The sequence below is a fragment of the Urocitellus parryii genome, chromosome 3 (genome assembly GCF_045843805.1).
Source record: "Urocitellus parryii isolate mUroPar1 chromosome 3, mUroPar1.hap1, whole genome shotgun sequence".
Classification (NCBI taxonomy): Eukaryota; Metazoa; Chordata; class Mammalia; order Rodentia; family Sciuridae; genus Urocitellus; species Urocitellus parryii.
Window position 1 is genome coordinate 208,758,987 of NC_135533.1, and position 24,277 is coordinate 208,783,263.

The window sequence follows — 24,277 nt, forward strand, 5'->3', positions numbered from 1 at the left end:
TTGGAGATCATTTTTCCTCCTACTACAAATTCTTTTTCAGGATGATATTAGTTGTCATTCAAGAGCCCTTGTATGGAATTACAGGCTGGGCATGGTGGAGCACAGCTTTAAACCAAGGGTGTGGAGCTTTCAGCTGGAGGATGGTCATTGTTAAACCAGCCTGAGCAAGTTAGGGAGGCCCGGCTTAATGAATGAACAATTAATAGTTAGGGTATGTCCTACAGTGGTAGGCCACCTCTGAGTTCAATCCTCAAAACCACAAAATGATAATAATGATGATGACAACAACAACAATATGCAGAAATCAATACAGACTCTAGAGCGAGTGAACAACTTCCTTCAGAAAATACACAAAATAATAACATATAAGGGCAAATAATAACATAAATAAAAAATAATTACATACTAAGAGGAGAAAACCTAAAACTACCTACACAGAACATCACAGCCTTGCTGCTCCAAGAGAGGTCCACAGAGAAGGACCTGCAGTGCCAGGACCACCTTGCTCATGTTAGAATGCAGAGTTCCTGCAACAACAGGAGAACTATGGCCTCAGAATTTTCATCTGAACTTGCCTCCCTGGTAATTCTTCTGCATGATGATAAGGTATAGAATGGGTTTTGATCACCTCTTCCCTGTAGACATTTGGGGGCAGGATAATTATTTGTGTTGGGAGCTGTTCTGGGTGTTGTAAATGGTTAGTACCACTGTTCAGACATTGTTAATTATCCCCAGGGGAAAAATATATGTAGATGAAAACCAAAGGCCTATATTTGAGAAGTGAAAGCGTCATGTCAGAATTCAAATGAAGGTCCCATCCCTCCTCAATGTGTAGCATTTGTCAGCCCATTTTCTGCCATGGAGACGGAAGTCATAACAGTATCACTATATAAAATAGACTCAATGAAATAGAGTTCAATAAAATGAAGTTTCCTGGTTCCTATTGGGAACTAAGCTCAGAGTATGATGGATAAAGAGAACCAATCCCATCTTTTCCTAATAAACTTTTTGTAAATGAAGGACTGAAAGGGAGCTCTTTGCTGGTTTCAAAACGACAATTTCCTGATAGTATAGGAAAGGGTCACAAAGGCAGGAAGTATAATGCCCAAGGGTTTATACATTGGAACCCAACTCTTTCCATTGTTAAAGAGGGCATGACTATTTTCTGGAGATACCAGGTTTTACTGCCCAGCCTGAGTCCATGCTTTAAGACACATGAGCTCTGGTCAGGATGAGCTCATCAGCATGAGACTCAGAAAACACTTAGGGTCACAGGAAGGATGAAGTGCCTCTGGAAGGCAGCAGATGAATCCATGGAGGAATAATAAAAACTAAGTTTACTGGACTACAAATGGGTCTCCTGGGAACAGAGAATCAGCAGGATGAATTTCCTGTCTCTCTAGACCAGTGTCCCCAAGGAGATCAAGAGGGAAATGAGCTAATGAGCAGGTATAGGGAGCTGTGGCTCTCTGCTCTGATGTGGTCCCTCAGTGCACAGCCTGTTTTGGACAAGACGTGGAGGTGTCTTTGAGGTCTTCAGTCTGCCCAGGATCCAAGCACTCGACTCCTTCCTGCTGTGTTATCTGAGGACAGGGCTTCAGTCACCATCAAGCCCACCCAGGAAGGACCTTGCACTTCCACAGGGAGACCTTCCTCCCAGAGCTGGTCTCCAGGTGAGTCTGGGAGCTCAGTGGACACTGCAGGAGATCAGCAGAGAGAAAGAAACCCATGATTCTAGGTGAGGTCAGGGGAGAGCCAGGCTGAGCTAGCCCAGAGCTCAGCTGCTGTGGTCACTTGCTGTCCTGATGGGTGATTTATTCACAGGCTGCATTGATTCATAACACTTAGCTGAGAAGTGGACATTGCACTGGTTAACGCAGGGTTCACTGCTGACCATGAAATGGAGCTAACAGAGGCTGAAGAGAAGATTGGAGGAAGCGTCCAGTTCTCCCAGAGAAAGAACAGAGGTCCAATTATCTTTGCAATTAAAGGAGTAGAGGTATAGAAAGATCCTGAATAAAAATCTTGCAAAAAATATCTTACCACAAAAGTCCATGGGACTTAAATTTTAAAGTATTGTTTTCTCTATAGTAACATTGAAAAATATAATTTTACAGGTGAATAGAGATATGCCTAGAGCATTACCATAGAATGATTTGAACATCTTTGGGGCTGAATATGCCTGTTATTTGTTACCTGTTTCTTTGTGTGTTGCAAAGGGCTTTGCCAGGTTCTCTATAGTGTACTCGATAGGACTCCCCCACCCACTGTTTCCAATATAATCATTTTAAACTTCTTAAAATCTTATTTGTTTTAATTAGTTATACATGGCAATAGAATGAATGTATGCACTTTGATATATCATACATAAATGGGGTATAATTTCTAATTTTTTTGATTGTTCACATTGGAGAATCACATTGGTCATGTAGATTATGTTGCTTATTATTTACAACACTCCTGAGTAAGATCTTGCAAAAATTATCTTACCACAAAAGTTCATGGGGCACCGATTTAAAGTACTGTTTTCTCTATAGTAACATTGAAAAATATGATTTACAGGCAATTAGAGATATGCCTATAGTTTTACTGTGGAATGATTTGAAACCTGTGAGGCTGAAGATCCCTGTGGTGTGTTAACTATTTCCTGTGTGTTGCAAAGGGTTGTGTCGGTTTCTCTGTGATGTACTTGATAGGAGTCCTCCCTGCACTGTTTTCCAATACAGACTTTTAAAGAGATTATTGGATTTTTTTTTCTTCCACAGCCTGCCTATTTTCATGTAGGTAGAGATGTTTTGATTGGGACTGTTTGCAAATTTGTGAGTTTTGTACTTTCTAGTCTATCAATTGATTGTATCTGCTTGTTCATTGTTTTGTTCTCAAGCTGTGGGTGATTAAGATTTTTATTTTTCAGTCCTCCTTTTAAATAAAAAAAGGTATTGGAGGTTCTCTTGCATCCCTAGTGCTACATCACCTGAGATATACATTTCCAACTTGTTTTCACATCTCTGTGTTAATTACTGTGTCTTTTGTCTTTTTCTGATCAGATGCATTGCTAAGAAAGGCGTCACCTTTAGACATTAAAAGATATTTATGCTTATTTCTCTCTTGACACAAGCTCATTTTATCTTTATTGAGCCTATTTAAATGTACATATTTTTATGAGAGATATTAAAACTTTACCTATTCACTATAAGCAGTTCATTTGTATTATTTTCTACATATTTGGTAGCATAGTCTTGAATTCATAACCCTTGTTGATATCATTAAACAACTCAGAGTTTAAAACTTTCCCATGGATGTTTTAGATTTTTTCATTCCATTTGGTTTCAATCAGTGCCTGCTGAATGAGTGTATTGAAAAATGGCATGGAAGCCTGTCAACCAGTATAGAGGGCATTTTTAATCAAAAATAGGAGGAAATTTAAGACTCAGTGTAGTAGAATGTAGGCTGGTGTCAGCAGAAGCAGGAAAGGCACTGGGAGGAGCCAGGGAGGCCTGATAACTGCAGCAGTCAGCAGTCACAGGAGGAAGGGGTGCCCTGTCCCAGCACACAGTGGGATTGTTGCAGTCTAAAACCATTTATCACACATTTTTATGTCCAAAATTTTATAACCCTAAGAAGAAAATGTAATATTAGTTACAAAACACTATGCTAGTGTTTGGTATCACATTTTTCATAAATGTGAGAAAGTCTCGAACACAAGGAAATGATAAATGTTTAGGAGGAACAAGTGCTAATGACGCTGATTTGAGCATTCTATGTTGCACACAGATATTGAATGAGGCCCTGCTAGTGGGTACAGCTTCTCTGTGTCAGTTAAAAAAATCTAGGGTCATGCTGAGTTCCATAGAGCAGTTGCTTATCATGCAAAAGTTCCTGGGTTTAACTTCAGCCTTGCAAAAAGACCCAAAGCAAAGTAAAACAAAACAAAAGAAAATGGAAAAAAAGCCAAAAGCCAAAATGAAAGAAAGGTGTCACCTTTAGACATTTGCAAAGAAAAATCAATAATCAATGTGAGATATTATATCAAATTAGAAACAAAACAAAAATCCATAAATTCATTGCATTAGATAAAAATCAATAATTACAATAAGTTTACTAACACTGTAATTCTGTTTTTATATAAGTTCTTATTTATTTTTTAGCTTTTCTTCCTATACTCTGCATCCTGACAAGCTCATAACCCTTTATACAAATGCAGGAATAGGCTCCTGTGCACAGCATTCATTCCCTCTGTTTAGTGCTGGGGTCTTTTCTAGTTTGTACCCTCTTCCCTTCTCCCTCAAAGATGTCTACTGAGTTCCTTCAAATCAACCAACATAATGCACTTTAGATATTTCAAAGATGCTAAGCAGTTCACAATGGGGCTGTGATACCCATACTTTTGGTTGTCTTTCTTATTTTTTTTTAACACTGATTTACTATTACATCACTGCTGCAAAAATATTTTGCTACTGTTAATTTCAAAGTGAAATTAACTTTGAATCATGAGTGATATTTGTGCCCCAGGGGACATTGAGCAGTGTACAAAGATTTTTTTTCCTATCATGAGAGGTCAGGGATTATTCTAAATATCCTACAATGTACAGGACAGCCCTATCTCAGAGAGTGATCATACCAGAATGTTGCCAGTGAGAACATTAAGAAGCCTTGGGTAAGAGAATATCTTCACCTTTAACATTCCTCCCTGTCTGCAGCATGTCTCACCAGGACATGGAACCAGGTCACCTGTCTCCCACCACCTCAGAGAGTTCCTCTTTTCTGTTTGAAAATGCCAATCACACCAGTTTAAGGGCTCTTTAGGGTCTTTTCCAAGGCAGAAGAGTGTGAAAGTGATATCTTGCTGTTTTCTTCACAGCTTGGAGCTAATCTTTGATCTTATCATCACCATTTTGATCTCCCTAGGATTGATCTCTGCCTATTTTTCTACCAGTATCAGCATTTCAAGGTATGTTACAATTACTGTTCCTCCACTGACTGTTGGGGGTAATTTTGACTATTCAGTAGTTTCATATTGAATTTAATGATATGTGTTTACCATTTTATACCTGAGTTTCTTGCCTTACAATGTAATCGTTCAGTGTAGATTTTATATATACTGTCTAATACATTTTCATCTCAAATGTATTTTGCATTTTTACACTGAAGTCTTTAATCTGTCTTATTATTGGTAAATGTGTGAGCTAGGAGATCAACTGCATCTTCTCTGAGCCAGATGGCCATTTTATACGGATTTATTCTGCCATCTAGTATTTTCCCATCAGATGGATATTTAGCTGTGTTATATGAAATGTTCACACACACTGAACATCATTCTAAATTCATTCTTAAGAAATAATTGAGCACTTATCACCTGCATCAATTTCATAGGAACATTATCTGCTATATTCTAGTGTGTAAAAGTCTTTGTCAATTTAATTATTATTTCATGCTGATATTTTTAAAATGCTGTATATCATCTTTTTATTTTTTTCAGTTCTTTTACAATTTCTTTTTGTTTGGAAAACCATGAAAATAGCAGCTCCAGTGGCACAGGATGTTGGTTAGTGTAGAGCACTTGCAAACACAGAGAAGGCCAAGAGTTCACAACACACACATACACACACACACACACAGAACCTCTAATCTGCATTATACCTGCTTTTGTTTTTCTCATATTTGCTTCACCCTCAGGCATGCTATGTGATTATTTCTTTTTAAAACAGCTGTATTGAGTTGTAATTAATATTTAAAGGACCACATGGAGTTGATGTGTATAATTCAGTGAGGGGGCACAGTTGCCAATACATGTGATATGTGATTAGCACCAAAATGCAGTAGACTGTGATTTGCCTCTGTGTGGATGTGCTCTGTCCATCATTGGGATGTAGGAGCTTTGGTTATAGAGGCTTCACCTGTGCCTGGATATGGCCAGTACTCTGCATGTGCTCCTCCATGGTAAGAAGTAATTTCTCACTAAAAATATACAAAACATGAGCTGTGGATAAAAGCTAAGATTTAGACAAAAATTCTTACTCAGTAATGGCACTAGGGATATCTGAGGATGATCTGACCTAGAAACAAAATATAAATCAATTTCTTGGCTGGAAAATATAAATTGTCCCATTTGTATTTATTTATTTATTTATTTATTTATGTTGGGCGGATAATGGAAATTGAACCCAGTGGCACAGTAAGCCACACTGCAGGCTTTTATATTTTGACACAGGGACTTGTGAAGTTGCATAGGGTCTTACTACATTGCTGAGGCTGGCCTTGAGTTTGCACTCCTCCTGCCTCAGCTTCCTGAGTAGATGGAATTACAGGTATGTGCCACCAGATCTGGCAAAATTCTTCCATTTCAATCAAATCAGTGGTCTCTACATGTGTGAAAAAGTCCTATTATTTATTTTTTTTGTAGGCACATCCACCACATGGAACCAGGGAACAATACAAGAATTTCAGAATTTCTTCTGCTGGGATTTTCAGAGGATCCAGAACTGCAGCCCCTTATCTTTGGGCTGTTCCTCTCTGTGTACCTGGTCACTGTGCTGGGGAACCTGCTCATCATCCTGGCCACCATCTCAGACTCCCACCTGCACACACCCATGTACTTCTTCCTCTCCAACCTGTCCTTTGTGGACATCTGCCTCACCTCCACCACCATCCCCAAGATGCTGGTGAACATCCAGACACAGAGCAAGGCCATTACCTACGCAGGATGCATTATCCAGATGTGCTTTTTCTTTATTTTTGTAGAGTTGGACAACTTCCTCCTGACTGTGATGGCCTATGATAGGTATGTGGCCATATGCCACCCACTGCACTACACTGTTATCATGAATCCCAGGCTCTGTGGTTTGCTGGTTCTGGTGTGCTGGATCCTGAGTGTCCTTCATGCCCTGTTACAGAGCTTAATGGTGTTACGACTGTCCTTCTGCACACATTCAGAAATCCCCCACTTTTTCTGTGAATGTAACCAGGTGATCCGACTTGCCTGTTCTGACACCTTTCCGAATGATATGGTGATGAATTTTGCATCTGTGTTGCTGGGAGGTGGCCCCCTCTCTGGCATCCTTTACTCATACTTCAAGATTGTGTCTTCGATCCGTGCAATCTCATCAGCTCAGGGCAAGTACAAAGCCTTCTCTACCTGTGCATCTCACCTCTCCATGGTCTTCTTATTTTATGGCACAGGCCTGGGTGTGTACTTTAGTTCTGCTGCAGCCCAGAGCTCAGTCTCCAATTCAACAGCCTCTGTGATGTACAGCGTGGTCACCCCCATGCTGAACCCCTTCATCTACAGCCTGAGGAATAAGGATGTGAAGGGAGCCCTGATAAGGCTCTTTGGAGGGAAACTGTAGGAGGGTTCAGAAGCCCATGCTCAGGACTGCAGGCAGCAAAGCCTCGGAGCCAGAGTTGGGGTTTCTGATGAGATTGGGAATGTAAAGCTTCTACCTTCTGTTTTATTTCCTGCCGATTCATTGCTCTGATTTCAACCTCTCTCTACCATTTAACAACTCCCTTCATTCAGCTTCCTGGTTTCTCTGATATTCAATAGTTTCTCACTTCTTTTGATTTTCTAATTCTTCTAAATATTGGACCAAAAATCTTTGTAAATGCCCACTGGTGTCATGGGACAGGAGGGATTAAGTATTACAAATCATTCTTCCCTCTTGAAATATTGTATTGATTAATTTCTTTTTGTTTTACTGAAAAATATTCATGTGTGTTGCTCTGTCTGTGGGCACCTGAGGTGTGTTTTGTAATTTTTAGTAGAGGAAAATGTGACAGTGAAGTGTTTCTCCTTTGCATGATCAATCCTGTGTGTGTGAATGCTTTAACTATTCCTCTTGATAATTTGGACTGAGTGTTGTAGTGTTTCTTGTGACAGGTTATTGGGGTCTTAAAGATAAATTAAAAATTTCAAGTTGACATATTTAAAAGTTCCCTGGGTTAGATCAAGACACCCTTGGAAATCATTATTGCACCTACTACAAGTTCTTTTTCAGGATGATATTAGTTGCCATTCAAGAGCCCTTGTATGGAATTACAGGCTGGGCATGGTGGAGCACAGCTTGAAACCAAGAGTGTGGAGCTTTCAGCTGGAGGATGGTCATTGTTAAACCAGCCTGAGCAAGTCAGGGAGGCCCGGCTTAATGAATGAACAATTAATAGTTAGGGCATGTGGTGCAGTGGTAGGCCACCTCTGAGTTCAATCCTCAAAACCACAAAATGATAATAATGATGATGACAACAACAACAACAACAACAATATGCAGAAATCAATACAGACTCTAGAGCGAGTGAACAACTTTCTTCAGAAAATACACAAAATAATAACATATAAGGGCAAATAATAACATAAATAAAAAATAATAACATCCTAAGAAGAGAAACCTAAAACTACCTACACAGAACATCACAACCTTGCTGCTCCAAGAGAGGTCCACAGAGAAGGATCTGCAGTGCCAGGACCACCTTGCTCATGTTAGAATGCAGAGTTCCTGCAACCACAGGAGATGTATGGCCTCAGAATTTGCATCTGAACTTGCCTCCCTGGTAATTCTTCTGCATGATGATAAGGTATAGAATGGGTTTTGATCACCTCTTCCCTGTAGACATTTGGGGGCAGGATAATTATTTGTGTTGGGAGCTGTTCTGGGTGTTGTAAATGGTTAGTACCACTGTTCAGACATTGTTAATTATCCCCAGGGGAAAAATATATGTAGATGAAAACCAAAGGCCTATATTTGAGAAGTGAAAGCGTCATGTCAGAATTCAAATGAAGGTCCCATCCTTCCTCAATGTGTAGCATTTGTCAGCCCATTTTCTGCCATGGAGACGGAAGTCATAATAGTATCACTATATAAAATAGACTCAATAGAATAGAGTTCAATAAAATGAAGTTTCCTGGTGCCTATTGGGAATTAAGCTCAGAGTATGATGGATAAAGAGAACCAATCCCATCTTTTCGTAATAAACATTTTTAAATGAAGGACTGAAAGGGAGCTCTTTGCTGGTATCAAATCGACAATTTCCTGATAGTATAGGAAAGGGTCACAAAGGCAGGAAGTATAATGCCCAAGGCTTTATACATTGGAACCCAACTCCTTCCATTGTTAAAGAGGGCATGACCATTTTCTGGGGATACCAGGTGCTTACTGCCCAGCCTGAGTCCATGCTTTAAGACACATGAGCTCTGGTCAGGATGAGCTCATCAGCGTGAGACTCAGAAAACACTTAGGGTCACAGGAAGAATGAAGTGCCTCTGGAAGGCAGCAGATGAATCCATGGAGGAATAATAAAAACTAAGTTTACTGGACTACAAATGGGTCTCCTGGGAACAGAGAATCAGCAGGATGAATTTCCTGTCTTTCTAGACCAGTGTCCCCAAGGAGAACAAGAGGGAAATGAGCTAATGAGCAGATATAGGGAGCTGTGGCTCTCTGCTCTGATGTGGTCCCTCAGTGTACAGCCTGTGCTGGACAAGACGTGGAGGTGTCTTTGAGTTCTTCAGTATGCCCAGGAGCCCAGCACTTGACTCCTTCCTGCTGTGTTATCTGAGGACAGAGCTTCAGTCACCATCAAGCCCACCCAGGCAGGGCCCTGAACTTGCACAGAGAGACCTTCCTCCCAGAGCTGGTCTCCAGGTGAGTCTGAGAGCTCAGTGGACACTGCAGGAGAGCAGCAGAGAGAATGGAACCCACGACTCTATAGCTGAGGTCAGGGGAGCGCCAGGCTGAGCTAGCCCAGAGCAGGGCTGCTGTGGCCACTTGCTGTCCTGATGGTTGATTCATTCACAGGCTGCATTGATTCATAACACTTAGCTGAGAAGTGGACATTGCACTGGTTAACGCCGCATTCACTGCTGACCGTGAAATGGTGCTGACAGAGGCTGAATAGAAGATGGGAGGAAGGCATCCAGAGCTTCCAGAGAAAGAACAGAGGTCCAAGGATCTTTGCAATTATGAGAGCAGAGGAACAGGGATTAAACTGTGGAGGGTAAAATTGTGAAGTTAGGGTGTATTTTGATGCATGTGCACTTAAGATGAGAAATATTTGATTATATTTATGTAGTGTTGACAAGTTCCTGAGTAAGATTATCTCACTGCAAATGTTCATGTGACATACATTTTAACGTTTTTTTCCTGTAGTCTCATTAAAAAAATAATTTAACAGGTAAATAGAGATATTCGTAAGAGCCTTACTTTGAATAGTTCATATGTCTGCAAGCCTGAATATGTATGTGAGTTTGTTGGCCATGTGCTTCTTATTCTGCAGCTTCTATGCCAGTTTCTCTATTTTATACTATCAAGTTTTATCCAGCCCCCCCTTATTCTTTATTTTTTAGTACCAGAGTTGAACTCAGAGGCACTTGACCACTGAGCCACATCCCCAGCCCTATTTTGTATTTTCTTTAGAAACAGGGTCTCCCCTATTTGCTAGCACCTTGCCTTTGCTGAGATTGGCTTTGAACTTGCCATTCTCCTGCTTTGGCCTCCTGAGCCACTAAGATTACAGGGGTGCACCACTGCGCCCAGCTACTTGTATTCTATAGGAGATTATTGGAGTTTCTTTCTTTTTTTTTTTTTTCAGATAGCCTATTTTCATTTTAAAACTGATGAATTTGTAAATTCAATTTTATCAATTTGCTGTATTTGTGAAATTGAGTGACTAATATTTTTTTCAATCTTTGCTTTAAATAAAAAAGATATTGAATATTCTCATGCATCCCTAGTGCTAGGTCACATTTGATTTTGTGTTGCTTATTGTGTCTTTGATCTTTTTCTGATCAGATACATTGCTCAGAAAGGCATCACCTTAATGTATCATTGAAAGGCTTTCATGCTTATTTCCCTCTTGATCCAAGCTCATTCTGTCTTTATTTATAATATTCTAATGACATATTTTTTTATATGAAAGATATTAAAACTTTACATTTTGCACCCTCATGCAAGTTATAGGACTTCCTTCATTTTGTATTATTTGAGACATTTGTTAACTTGATCTTGAATTCATAACCCATGTTAATGTCATTAAATTATCCCTATTTTACATCTTTTCCAGTTTTATATTTTTCATTCCATTTTGTTTCAATCAGTGCCTGCTGAATGAATGTATTGAAAAGTGACATGGAACCCTGTCAACATGAACAAAGGGCATTTTTAATAAAAAATAGGAGAACATTTAAGACTCACTATGGTGGAAATCTAGGCTGGTGGTCAACAGAGCCAGGAAAGGCAGGGGGAGGAGCCAGGGAGGCCTGATAACCACAGCAGTCCACAGTCACAGGAGAAAGGGGCCCCCTGTCCCAGCACACGGTGGGACATTTGCAGTCCAAATCCATTTCTCAAACATTTTTGCATTCACGTTTTATAATCATAAGAAGCAAACTTAAAATTACTCCAAAATACTACACTAGATTTATAACACACATTTTATGAAAAATAAGAAAAATGAAGTTAGAGAGTTCCCAAAACAAAGAATTGACAAATGTTTAAAGAGAGGGAAATGCTCATTATCCTGATCTGAGCATTCTATGTTGCATATATGTATTGAATGTTCACACTCTCCCTGTTGTATGAACAGTTATTTTGTGTCTGTTAAAAAAACAGGTTGAGGTGAAGCTCAGGCAGAGCACTCACTTTCTTATTATGTACAACATCCTGTGTTTGACCCCCAGCGATGCAAATAAAAATAAGAAACATAAAAGCAAGGCCCTCCAATAGAAAACTGTAATTAATAAACAAAGTGAAATATTAAGTAAAAATTAGAAACAAAAAGAAAATCCATACAGTCACTGCATTAAATTTAAAAAAGTATATTATACCGAAATTACTAGCACTGTCACTGTTTTTCTAGGAGTCCTTAGTTACTTTTGAGCTTTTCTTCCTATACTCTGCATCCTGACAAGCTCATACACCCTTCATACAGATGCAGGAATAGGCTCCCATGCACATTGCACATACCCGCTGTTTAGTGCCATGGTCTTTTCTAGCTTGTCCCTTCTTTCCCTCTCTCTTAAAGATGCCTACTGAGTTCTTTCAAATCAACTAAAATAATGCACTTTAAATATTTCAAGAATGCACAATATTTCACCATGGGGCTGTGATACCCATGCTTTTCGTATTTCTTTCTTATTTCGTATTTTCTTTATTATTTTTTAAATCATTGATTTACTATTACATCAGTGTTGCAAAAATGTTTTGCTATGATTAGTTTCAAAGTGGTTCTCAGTCACAAGTGATATTTGTGCTCCAGGGGCATTGAGCGGTGTCCAGACATTTTCTGCTGTCAAAAAGGAAGGGGTCATAACTATGTTATTTGAAGTGTTCACATACACTGGAGTTCATTTCTGGTTCATTCAACCAGGGATAACTGAGTGTTTATCACCTGCCAGTTGTCATGGGAACAGTACCAGTTATATTCTAGTGTGAAAAGTCTTGATCAAATTATTATTATTTTTTTCATGTGATATTTTCTGCATGCTGTATAATATGATTTTCAGTTCTTTAATTTTCTTTTTTATTTTAGTTTGGAAAACCATGAAAAAGAAGCCCCAGGGGTGGGGTGTTTGTTAGTGTAGAGTGCCTATATGAACAAAAATGCACGAAATTACACCTAGCATAACACTCTTTCTCTCTCTCTCTCTCTCTCTGTCCCTCTCTCTTAAAAAGCACCTCCTGTTTACTTTCTCCGGAGGTGTGTTCTTTTGTTTTCTTGGGCTCCTTGAATTTATGTTTATGATCTATCGTGATTTCTTTTTTGAATAGCATTGTTAAGGTATAATTAATACTCAAAGGACCACATACATTTAAAATGTACAATATGAGATGCATATGAAAATAGAAATATGCATATGCAAATATAGGCCATACCCTCAGCAAAAAGAAAAAACAGACCTGTGATTTGTCTATCTACATATGTTCTTTTCCCATAATTGGGATGTAGGAGCTTTTGTTGCTGAGGCCTGGACAGTGCCTGGAATGTGGCCAGCACTCCCCAAGTGCTCTTCCATGGTAAGAAGTCATTTTTACTTAAACAGGTACTGCATGAGCTCTTGGGGAGAAGACTTAGAGTGAGATGGGAATTCCTAAACAGTAATGGTACTAGAGATGCCCTAGGATAATGAGACCCAGAAACAAGAGAAAAAAATTTTTTTATTGGAAAATAAAAATTGTAACACTTAATTATATCTGTAGTGTCCACATGTGTGAAGAATAGTCATGTATTTATTCTCTTTCTGGTAGTGACACCCCCTCATGGAACCAGGAAACAACACAAGAATTTCAGAATTCCTTCTGCTGGGATTTTCATAGGACCCAGAACTGCAGCCCCTCATCTTTGGCCTTTTCCTGTCCATGTACCTGGTCACTGTGCTGGGGAACCTGCTCATCATCCTGGCCACCATCTCAGACTCCCACCTGCACACACCCATGTACTTCTTCCTCTCCAACCTGTCCTTTGTGGACATCTGCTTCATCTCCACCACCATCCCCAAGATGCTGGTGAACATCCAGACACAGAGCAAGGCCATTGCCTATGTGGGCTGCATCACCCAGATGTGCCTTTTCTTTATTTTTGTAGAGTTGGACAACTTCCTGCTGACTGTGATGGCCTATGACAGGTATGTGGCCATCTGCCACCCGCTGAACTACACTGTCATCATGAATCCCAGGCTTTGTGGATTTCTGGTTCTGGTGTGCTGGATCCTGAGTGTCCTTCATGCCTTGTTGCAAAGCTTAATGGTCTTGAGACTGTCCTTCTGCAGAGACATAAACATCCCCCACTTTTTCTGTGAACTTAACCAGGTGGTTCAACTTGCCTGCTCTGACACCTTTCTTAATGATTTGGTGAGATATCTTGTAACTGTGCTGCTGGGAGGAGGCCCCATCACTGGCATCCTTTACTCCTACTCCAAGATCCTGTCCTCCATCCGTGCAATCTCATCAGCTCAGGGCAGGTACAAAGCCTTCTCCACCTGTGCATCTCACCTCTCCATGGTCTCCTTATTTTATGGCACAGGCTTTGGTGTGTACCTCAGTTCTGCTGCAGCCCAGAGCTCACCCTCCAGTGCAACAGCCTCTGTGATGTACACCGTGGTCACCCCCATGCTGAACCCCTTCATCTACAGTCTGAGGAATAAGGATGTGAAGGGAGCCCTGTTAAGGCTCTCTGGAGGGCAATTATGAAAGACTCTTGTCCTGGGGTTCAGGGGCACATGCCCAGGACTGCAGGCAGCAAAGCCTCAGAGCCAGAGTTGCAGATCTTTGATATGATTGTGAATGTGACACCCTTTCATTCACTTTACCTCCTGGAGGTCACATGACTCTGGTTTTGACCTCTGTGCAATGTAACTGCTCTCTTTACCCAGCTTCTTGTTTTCTCTGACAGGCAACAGATTTTGCACTTTGTCCGCTTACCTTTTCTTCCAAACAGGAAACATTTATGTCACAGAGAGACAAAGTTTCTTACAAATGATTTCTTCCCACCTGACATATCTTGTATTGATTTAGGTTCTTTTCTGTTTCATTGTTAAAATAGTCATGTCTTTTACTATGTTCATGGAAACAGCAGCACTGGGCACCTGAGAACAATTTTGCAATTTGTGCTTGAGCAAAATCTGAGGCCACAGTTTCTCTGTTTTGAATTATTGTTCCTGTGTGTGTCAGCATTTTAACTACTTTTCTTGAACATTTGTCTTTAGTATGCTAATGTATTTTGTTACAAGTTATTAAGGTCTTAAAAATTCAACAGTAAATGGATAAACAAAATATGGTATACACATATGATGGAGTTTTACTCAGCCATAAAGAGAAATTAAATTATAGACTTTGTTGGTAAGTGGATGAACCTGGAGAATATGGTTCTAAATGAAGCAAGCCAGGTTCAGAACGTCAAGGATCAAACGTTCTCTCTCCCATGTGGAAGCTAGAGAGAAATGAGGAATAGAAAGGGAATCTCTTGAAACTAGAAGGGAGAACAGTGGCGTCAAGGAAGGAGCTGGAGGTGAAGGGAGGAGGGATGGGGAAATGGGGGACTGCAGAGTGAGATAGACCCCAGTGTGTCACGTACACACATGGACACACTGCAGCGAGTTCCAGCTTCATGTTTATGTATAAGGTTCCAACTAAAAACACAATCAATAAATAAAAGAAGACCACTGGAGTACAGGAAGAGGAATAGAGGAGGGAGGAGAGCCAGGAAAGGGGAGTCCTGGGGACTGAGATGGAGCATATTATATTCTGTGTGTGTGAGTATGTCAAAATGAGCACCACTGTAATATATATCACTCTAATGTACTAATATAATGTATAACTATAATGTATGAATAAATCATTAAAAATGGAAAAGAATAATTTATTTTTTAATGTAACATATCCAAAGTTTCTTTGGGTTAGTTTATAGACATCTTGAGGAGATAATTATTCTGCCTACTAAAATGTCTTTTTCAGAATTACATTAGTGTCATTCAAGAGCCCTTGTATGGAATTCTTGGCTGGAAATGGTGGTGCACACCTTTATTCCTAGTGACTTGGAAGCTGATGCTGGATGGTGGCAGTTTTGAGGCCATCCTGGGCAAGTTAGGGAGACCCTGGCTCAAAATAAATAAATAAATGAATAAATAGATAAATACATGGTAAAGTCCTGTAGCTCACTGATAGGTTCCTTCTGGCTTTACTCCCCAGTAATATAAGAGAATATATAATAATAACAGAAAGAAGGAATCATTACAGTCTCTAAAGTGAGTGGATGCATTTCCTTTCAGAATAACATAGAAAGACAATTTGGGAGGAGAGGATGTAAAACTACCTACACCAGACTCCACAGAGCTTCACAGTCTTGCTACTCCAAGTTAGGTCCACGGACCAGGACCTTCAGAACCAGGATTACTCTGGACCTTGCTGAAATACAGAGTTTCAGGAGACCCATAACCCCAAAATTTGCACTGGAAATCACATCCCTGGTAATTCTTCTACATAATGAAGTTGGTTGAGAATTCATTTTGATCACCTTCTAACTACTGAAATTTTGGGGCAATGTAGTTATTTGTGTTGGGAACTATCCTGGTTGGTTAGTACACCCTGCACACATTGCCAATATCCCTAAGGGAAAATATATGTAGTTAGTTGAATTCCAGATGCCCATATTTTGCGAAGTGGAAGCATCATGTCAGAATTGAAACGAAGGTCCTATCTCTCCTTAATGTAATAGCACATGTCAGCCCAGTTTCTGCAGTGGAGATGGAGTTCACAGTGGTGTCACTACACAAAATAGACTTCATGGAATAGAGTTTAGAAAATATGAAATTGCACGATTCTTATCAGGTGCTAATCTCAGGTTATGGTGCAGAATAAAGAACTAAGTTCATCTGTTCTTAATAAATATTTTTTAAAAAAGGACTGAATAGGAGCTCTTAAAGTATGTTAAAACTATAAATTTTGTATTTTTGTGGTTGTACATGATGTGGAATTACCCTGGTTGTGTATTCAAATACAAGGACAGGAAATTTATTTCTGATTAATTCTACTGTCCTTCCGATTCCCCTCTCCCTCCTTTCCTTTCATTACACTTTGTCTAATCCAGTGGACTTCCATTCTTCCCCTCCCCACCACCAAACGCAAAATAGGATCCTAATTAGGATAAATTATACTCCATGAATGTATAATATGCCGAAATACATTCTACTGTCATGTATATCTAAGAAGAACAAATAAAATAAAAATGTAAAAAACCTATAAATTTCCTGATTCTTTGGGAAATGACCATGAAGGCAAGAAGTTTAATGTCCAAGGCTTTATACAATGGGGACATAATGCTCACCATTGGTAAAGAGGGCATGACTATTTTCTGGGGGTATTCCAGGAGGCTGGACCTCTGGAAGGCATCAGATGAATCCATGGAGGAGCAATAAAAACTAGGTTCACTGGGTTATAAATGGGTCTCCTGGGAACAGAGAATCAGCAGGAAGAATATCCTGTCTTTCCAGGCCAGTGTCCCTCAGGGGAATAAGAGGAAAATAAGCTAATGAGCAGATATAGGGAGCTGTGGCTCTCTGCTCTGATGTGGTCCCTCAGTGCACAGCTCTGTGCTGGACAGGACGTGGAGGTGTCGTTTGAGGTCTTCAGTCTGCCCAGGAGCCCAGCACTTGACTCCTTCCTGCTGTGTTTTCTGGGGACAGATCTTCAGTCATCATCAAACCCACCCAGGCAGGACCTTGAACTTCCACAGAAAGACCTTTCTCCCAGATCTGGTCTCCAGGTGAGTCTGAGATCTCAGTGGACACTGAAGGAGATCAGAAGGGAGAATAGAGCCCAAGGCACTTTAGCTGAGGTCAGTTTAGAGCCAGGCTGAGCTAGCCAGGAGCAGGGCTGCTGTGGCCACTTGCTGTCTGATGGGTGATTTATTCACAGGCTGCATTGATTCATAACACGTAGCTGAGAAGTGGACATTGCACTGGTTAACACAGGGTTCTCTGCTGACCATGAAATGGAGCTGACAGAGGGTGAAGAGAAGATGGGAGGGAGGCATCCAGAGCTTCCAGTGAAAGAACAGAGATCCAAGAATCTTTGCAGTGAATTCAGAATTTCAGTATTGTTACCACTGTGCAAGAGGAACAGGCTTCAACTGTGGAGGTACAAGAAGTCAGATTAGGGCTTTTTAAAAATGTGTTTGCTCACAATAATATTATGTTTGTGATTTGTTGGCAAGCATCCATATTAAGGATCTTACAAGCATTATCTTGCAACAGAAGTTCATGGACATACTTCTGATAGTATTGTCTCTCCCTTTGATATTCACACAGGAAAGCATTATGTCACAGCTGATTATAGATATGCCTAAGAGTCTTACTTTGCAATATCTGTGAGGTGGCATATTTGTGGGGGTTTGTAGCCAATTACCTCTGTATTGCAAAATGTCTCCCTGGAGACACAGGTGCATTTTTCCAATTTTCTTATGCATTCTTATAAAGTACTGGAGTGCCCCCACCCCAAACTCCCTGTTTGCCTTTTAGTTTATTTGTTTCAGGTGTGTATAGAGATGTTTGTGGGGAATGTGTGAAAATTTATGAACTTTGTGTAATCCAATATGTCAGTTGGATTATGTTCCCACTTTATTTCTGAAAGAGCCCAGCAATTGGTATTCTTTACTTGTGAGTTCTTGCTTCACAGTTCTTGTGCATCTCTAGTGCTGGTGTTTTTTTGTGTATTTCCAACTTGTTTTCATATTTCTGTTGTTGCTTATTGTGACCCTTAGCTTTTTGTGATCAGGTACATTTCTCAGAGAGGCGTTGGCTTCAGCCTCCCTGGGAAGGCATTCGAGCTTCCTTCCCCTTTGATTAAAGCTCGTCCTATCTATATTGTGTGTATCAGGATACACTTACCTTTATATAAAACCAATTCAGACTTTCAACATTGATACCACTGTGCATTGTAGAGGATTTCCTTCATAGTTTAATATTTATGAGTTTTTGGCAGTTTATTCTTAGGAACCCAGGTTGATATTATTAAATCATTAATATTCATAATTTTTCTATTTTATTTTCATTCAATTTTGTTTCAATCAGTGTGAGCTGTATGCTTATACTGAAAAGTGACATGAGTCCCATTAATATGCACAATGCGTATATACAAATAAAAATAATAAAATTAATAAATTAAATAGTGAAATGTAGAATGTGTGCTCAGCAGAGGGGAGGAAGTGTGGAGGAGAGTCAGGAGGAAGTTATTGGTGGGTAGAAACATAAGAGCCATAAATCCTGATGTTCACAGGACAGTGACTAAAGCTCATCTTATTCTGTATTTTTATAGTGATAATTTTATATTTATAGGAGAAACATAAAATTACTTCAAAACAGTATACCATCTTTTAATTATATATTCTTATAAATAATTAGAAGAGAAAAATTAGAAGTTTCCCAACACTGAAAATTAATAAATATTGAAGGAGAAGGAAATGCTGATTATTCTGATTTGAACATTGCATATTGAATACCTATACTGATTTCTCACACTGTACCCTGTCCAGGTATTGTGTATCAATTCGGGCTAAAGTTCAATTGTAGAGAGCGTGGCTAGCATAAACAAGGCCTTGGGCTTGAGACCCAGCCCTGCCAAAGAAAACAAAAACTAAAACATGGTGAATAAATTGATGTCTGGGTATTAAATAAACTTTTAAGATAGAAATAAAACTCATAATCTTATGCATTAAAAAAAGAACTATACTTTTTCTACTTCAATTTATGCTGCCATTCTCTGTTCTATAAATTCTCAGGCTATTTTAAAGCTTTTCTTTCTATATTATGCATACACACATGCTCTTATACTTTTATGCAAACACATGAGTACAATCCTATGCACATCACAAATGCTCTCTGCATTGGCACAGTATTCTTTTCTAGTTTATCCCTCCTTACCTTCTCACTCCATAATTCCTGTGTACTTCCTGCAGACAACTAACTCCATGCAGTTTAAGTATTTCAAAGGATGCGCAGTAATTTCATAATGGTATCGTGCTACTCGTACTTTCTATGCCTTTCATATTTGTTCCCATTAATTCACTATGATATCAATGTTGCAAGAATACGTTGCAATTGTTAAGTTCAAACAAGTGCTTCTCAGCCAGTGTTGAGTTGATCTATGTTCTATGACCATCACCCTGGCCTATCTGAGTCCCAGTGCCCTGCCTTGAGGTTGGCACACATGCACACACATCACACTGTCACCCCTGTGGCCTCTGACCTTCACACCACACTGTTAGACTCCTAGTGTATACAATGCAAGCTGGCCAGTTCAAATTATCTTTCTCCTAATGTAGAAATGGCAGCCAGAACGTTCATTTTGTAAGCCTCCCTGGACAAATAAACACAGGGCAAATACTGTTACATTGTGCTAGATTACACCCTGCATTCAAAGAAACACACATATAGAGAAAGATGTCAATAGACAGGAAAGTAGTGGGATGAAATGGACACGGGGTGGAAGGGGTGAGGCAATCAGCTCAGGGTCCCTGAGAGACCAACAGGAGGAAACCGCTCCCTTGGTTCCAGCAGCATTCCAGCCTGGTCTGTCTCCTGGGTGCCCAGCAAACATAAGAAAGGAGCAGAAATAAACACACCCAAAGTGAAAAATAGAGATGTCTTTATGGTTTCAATGTGATATAGAAATGATCCAAATATAAAAGGATGAAGGGGAATAAATTCACAATTCACAAAAGGTTCCATTAAAGTACAACTGAATCTTGTCATGGTTTTATATGAAAGAGGACCTCTTGTTTTTCCTGTGCCTCTTCCAGGTCTCCTTGACCAGTTGGTTTTGACCTGGTGGCTGAGGAGTCCTCTTCCTCACTTCTCTCATGTGGCATCTTTTCTTTGTTATTTTTCGGGTTTGGATTTTGATTTTTTTTTTTTAACAAAGCCCACAGGTGCCCTCTGGCCCTGGTTCTGGCCTTCGGCCAACCAGCAGAGGTCTCCCCAGCTGTTCTCCACAAACCCATGCACATGTCATGACCCTCCTGTCCCTTTGCTCCCTTCCCATGGCTGGGGGCATTGTGTTAGAACACATTTTTCTCTCTGTTGTCACTCTATGACCTGATAAACCAGATACAGGTGAGCAGAGACTTCATCTGCTCTGTTCACCTTTGTATTTTCCCAAAGGTAAAGAAATCTATCTGCAATTACTAGAGAAAAATATAAGAAAGCAGTACATTAGGAAATTCAAAAAATGCAAGGAGAATGCATCCACGGTCCATAGAATTGCTTCCAAGCACCTGGCTTCAACAAATTCAACGGAGGTCTGAGAGATCCAGAGGCAGACAGACCAGCCAGACGTCCTCATGATGCTTCCTGTGGCCTCCCCATGGAGGTGAATATTTGTCCTCTGCTCTGTCTCTCCATGATTAAAAGCTTCCAGGATTCTCAAGTATGTCTCTGAGCCTGGCCCTAGTTTTGGGACCAGGGATCCCCTGTCCTTTATTTCCCAGTGAGGAGGCTGGAATTCTGTTCATTAGTGAAAGACCTTAGCTGTGTCCCTCAGGATTCAGGCGTGATTTCTAGAACCTCAAGGACTTTGGGATGTCAGTGTACATCTGGGTCATGGTAGGGCATGGTCATCCCACACTGGGCATCTTCTTTCCCACAAGCAGGAGATGAATGATGAAAACCCAGTACTTTGTACCCCTGAGAGCAAAGAGAGGAGCTGTGGAGCCCTGAGAGAAGAGTCTTCCCAGAGACCTGTTTAGGTGAGTTCAGGCAGACCTGGTGAGCACCAGCTGTAGGAGGAAAAAGGGGCGTAAGAGTTGGAAATTGTCAACAGGGGACATTCTCAGTGCCTTGAATGAGAGGGTTGTTAGGTTGAGCTCCTTTAGAAAATCAACCTTTCCTTTTTGATCCTTAATACTTTCCTCTGATTTGATAGAAATATTTGTCCCTCCTCCTCTTCATATTTACTACTTTTATGCATGTATATTATCCGCACCTCCCCACTATACATTCTTGCTAATATTTCCCTTTAGTGTCAGTTCCAGTCTTCATGGAATCTTTTCTCAGCATATTGTCTATGATTCTTATCCCTTGTTCTGTGATTACATAATTCTGCACATAGTCAAAGGCCATCAGTAATTTTTCTTGGCTCTCTGATACATTCTTCCACTTTGTAAGAGTGTTCCCATGTTTGGAATCAGTATTGAAAAATAATCCACACAAGCCTAGTTATGCTTTTTGGTCATCTTGATCCCAGAGTTTCTTTCTCTATTTTTAATTCTTTTATTACCTAATTCATTTCAGAACCTCCACTTCAACCCCAAGAATCAATTCCTTTGCCAAGATATTTCTGTGGGGATTTTTTCCATTGACATAAAACAGATAAGATTCTCAAGGGGTTACTCTTGGATCTCTATAGTAGGACAAATCTGTGGTTGCCATGGGGTAGAAAAGCTGCCTAAGAGCTGAGAGAGAGATTGGTGGCAAAGGGTTGTTCCCAGGAGGAAGCAGTTTTTTCTTAAGTCAGTGAATGTCATAAGTTGGAGAAAACTTTAAATGTAGATTAAGACTTGTGTCTTGGTGCCAGGGTGAAGAGGATAGTACATGGACTTAGTATTTGAGAGACCCTGGGTTCCATCCCCAGCACTGGAAAGAAACCCTTGAATCTTCATAGTTTCCTTCAGTAATCATTTTCACAGATTGCATGCAGGTATTGGGTGTTCAAAACTTAATTTTGCTTAAAAAATTCAGAAAAACTCTGATCTAAGAAGCCCCAGGAAAGTAATGAAAAGAGCTCTGGTGGAGAGTATCCACCCTGTGCCTCTCCAGGGAACTCTGAGTAGATGTAGGACTGACTTTCTCCTGAATTCAGCTTACATGGGGAAGATGATCTCTGAGTGTGATAAAGCTTTGTCTTCACGTTTTCCTTAACGGACAGGAGCAACCACAGCCTGGAGAAGATCTCTATGAATATAATGAGCCAGGGAAACCCTTTAATACTATAGACCACAATTTCAGTACCAGACAATTCCTTCTGGAGCGACCCCCCACCCCATGAATGTCAAGAGAGCAGGAAGTCCTTCTTCCAGAACACTCACCTAATCACACTTGAAAAAATCCGCAGCATGGATAAGACTTATGCATGTGACCAGTGTGAAAAGTCCTTCCGCTACAGCTCTGACCTTCTCAGGCACGAGAAGACTCATACCGCAGAGAAATTCTTCCAGTGCCAAGAATGTGAACAGGCCTTCAAGTATTCCTCGAATCTGCGAAGACACCTGAGAACTCACACTGGAGAGAAGCCCTTTGAATGCAGTCAGTGTGGGAAAACCTTCACCAGGAACTTCAACCTGATTCTGCACCAGACAAACCACACAGGAGAGAAGCCCTATGCATGCAAGGACTGTGGGAAAGCCTTCAACCAGCCCTCATCTCTCTGGAGCCACATATTAACTCACACTGGAGAGAAGCTCTTTGCGTGCAGCCAGTGTGGGAAAGCTTTGAAGATGCACCTGCGGACTCACACCAGAGAGTAACCCTATGAATGCACTCAGTGTGGGATGCCCTTCAGGACCAGCACACACCAAGATGTGCACAAGAGAATCCACACGGGGGAGATGCTGTATGAGTGTGTGACCTGCAGTCCGATCTTGAGTCGTCTGTCCACCCTCAAGATTCACATGTGGACTCACATGGGATAGAAGCCCTACCAGTGCCAGGAGTGTGGACGAGCCTTTAGTGAGCCCTCGTCCCTCAGGAAACATGCGAGGACTCACGGCGGCAAGAAGCCCTATGTGTGCCAGGAGTGTGGGTGAGCCTTCGGCCAGTCTTCACACCTCATTGTGCACGTGAGAACCCACACCTCAGGGAGACTCTACCAATGCAATCAGTGTGAGAAAGCCTTCAGGCACAGCTCCTCACTTGCTGTACACAAAATGACCCACTGTGGCAGAGAGAACATCAGGAAAGGTGTCTTGCCTTTGTCAGCGTCTCATTGCTACAGCGGCCCCTCGTCAGTTAGCTGTGGGTTTGGAGAAGTGTAAACATTTGGGCTGCCATTGTTTTAGAATACTTGTTAGCATGTGTCTCATATTTTCACATCCAGCAGGTGAAACCAGTTCTGGCCTGTTTATTTCTTCTTACATGAAAAGAATGTGTTTCTTACTAACACAAGACATTGGTTATGAGGAAAGAATAGGAGATAGGAGAGAATGGGGGTACTTTTATTTATTTAACTTGAGTAAAAATCCCTAACTGACACAAACAGCATGTCCATTTACATAAACACTTCATGGGTGGTTGAAATCAATGTGTTAAGTTCTACATTAGCCCAGGGATGAAGCATATTATTTGTGTAAACACACACTTATAAATATTGATTTCTGATCAGTCATTTACTGAGAGAGGTGTGTTATACTCCCCACCATGGTGATGGAGTGTGGAATAATTCCATCAATTTTTAAGTGCATGTGTATATTTTGAAGCAATAGAATTAATGAAAGCTTTTCACATTTTGTGCATTTCCAGTGAACCATTACTTTTATAAACTGGCCATTTTCCCCTAAGTGTGGCCATTAAGGCCTGCACCCTGCGATAGCCACTCGCCCATAGAGCTTGCTGTTAATAGACTGCAGCCTTTGCCGGAGGTGCTGCAGCTCTTAAGTCTCCTCAGCGATGCCTTGAGGTGGGTCCTTGTTCGCCCCCACCAAACACAGAAGCTGGGGCTCAGCAAGTTGAGGGGAGTGCTCGAGGCCACTGGGTAAGGGACGGGGAGTGCTTTTCTCCATGGTGCTCTGACTCAGCATGGTGTCC

The 24,277-nt window shown here is 40.6% G+C and overlaps 1 protein-coding gene and 2 pseudogenes across 1 annotated transcript; all 3 read left to right on the forward strand.

The window, feature by feature from the left end:
* The first annotated feature begins 6,416 nt into the window (after nt 1-6,416).
* LOC144253550 (olfactory receptor 7A10-like) lies at nt 6,417-7,346 on the forward strand. The gene has a single exon (XM_077795737.1). The coding sequence runs from the start codon at nt 6,417-6,419 to the stop codon at nt 7,344-7,346; it is 930 nt and encodes a 309-aa protein (XP_077651863.1).
* Nucleotides 7,347-13,247: 5,901 nt separating this feature from the next.
* Nucleotides 13,248-14,177, forward strand: LOC113178350 (olfactory receptor 7A10-like; annotated as a pseudogene).
* Nucleotides 14,178-22,169: 7,992 nt separating this feature from the next.
* On the forward strand, nt 22,170-23,508 carry LOC113178403 (uncharacterized; annotated as a pseudogene).
* The last annotated feature ends 769 nt before the right edge of the window (nt 23,509-24,277 follow it).

Coding starts and splice junctions, on each gene's coding strand:
- LOC144253550 (XM_077795737.1), top strand. CDS start 6,417: ATGGAACCAGGGAACAATACAAGAATTTCAGAATTTCTTCTGCTGGGA.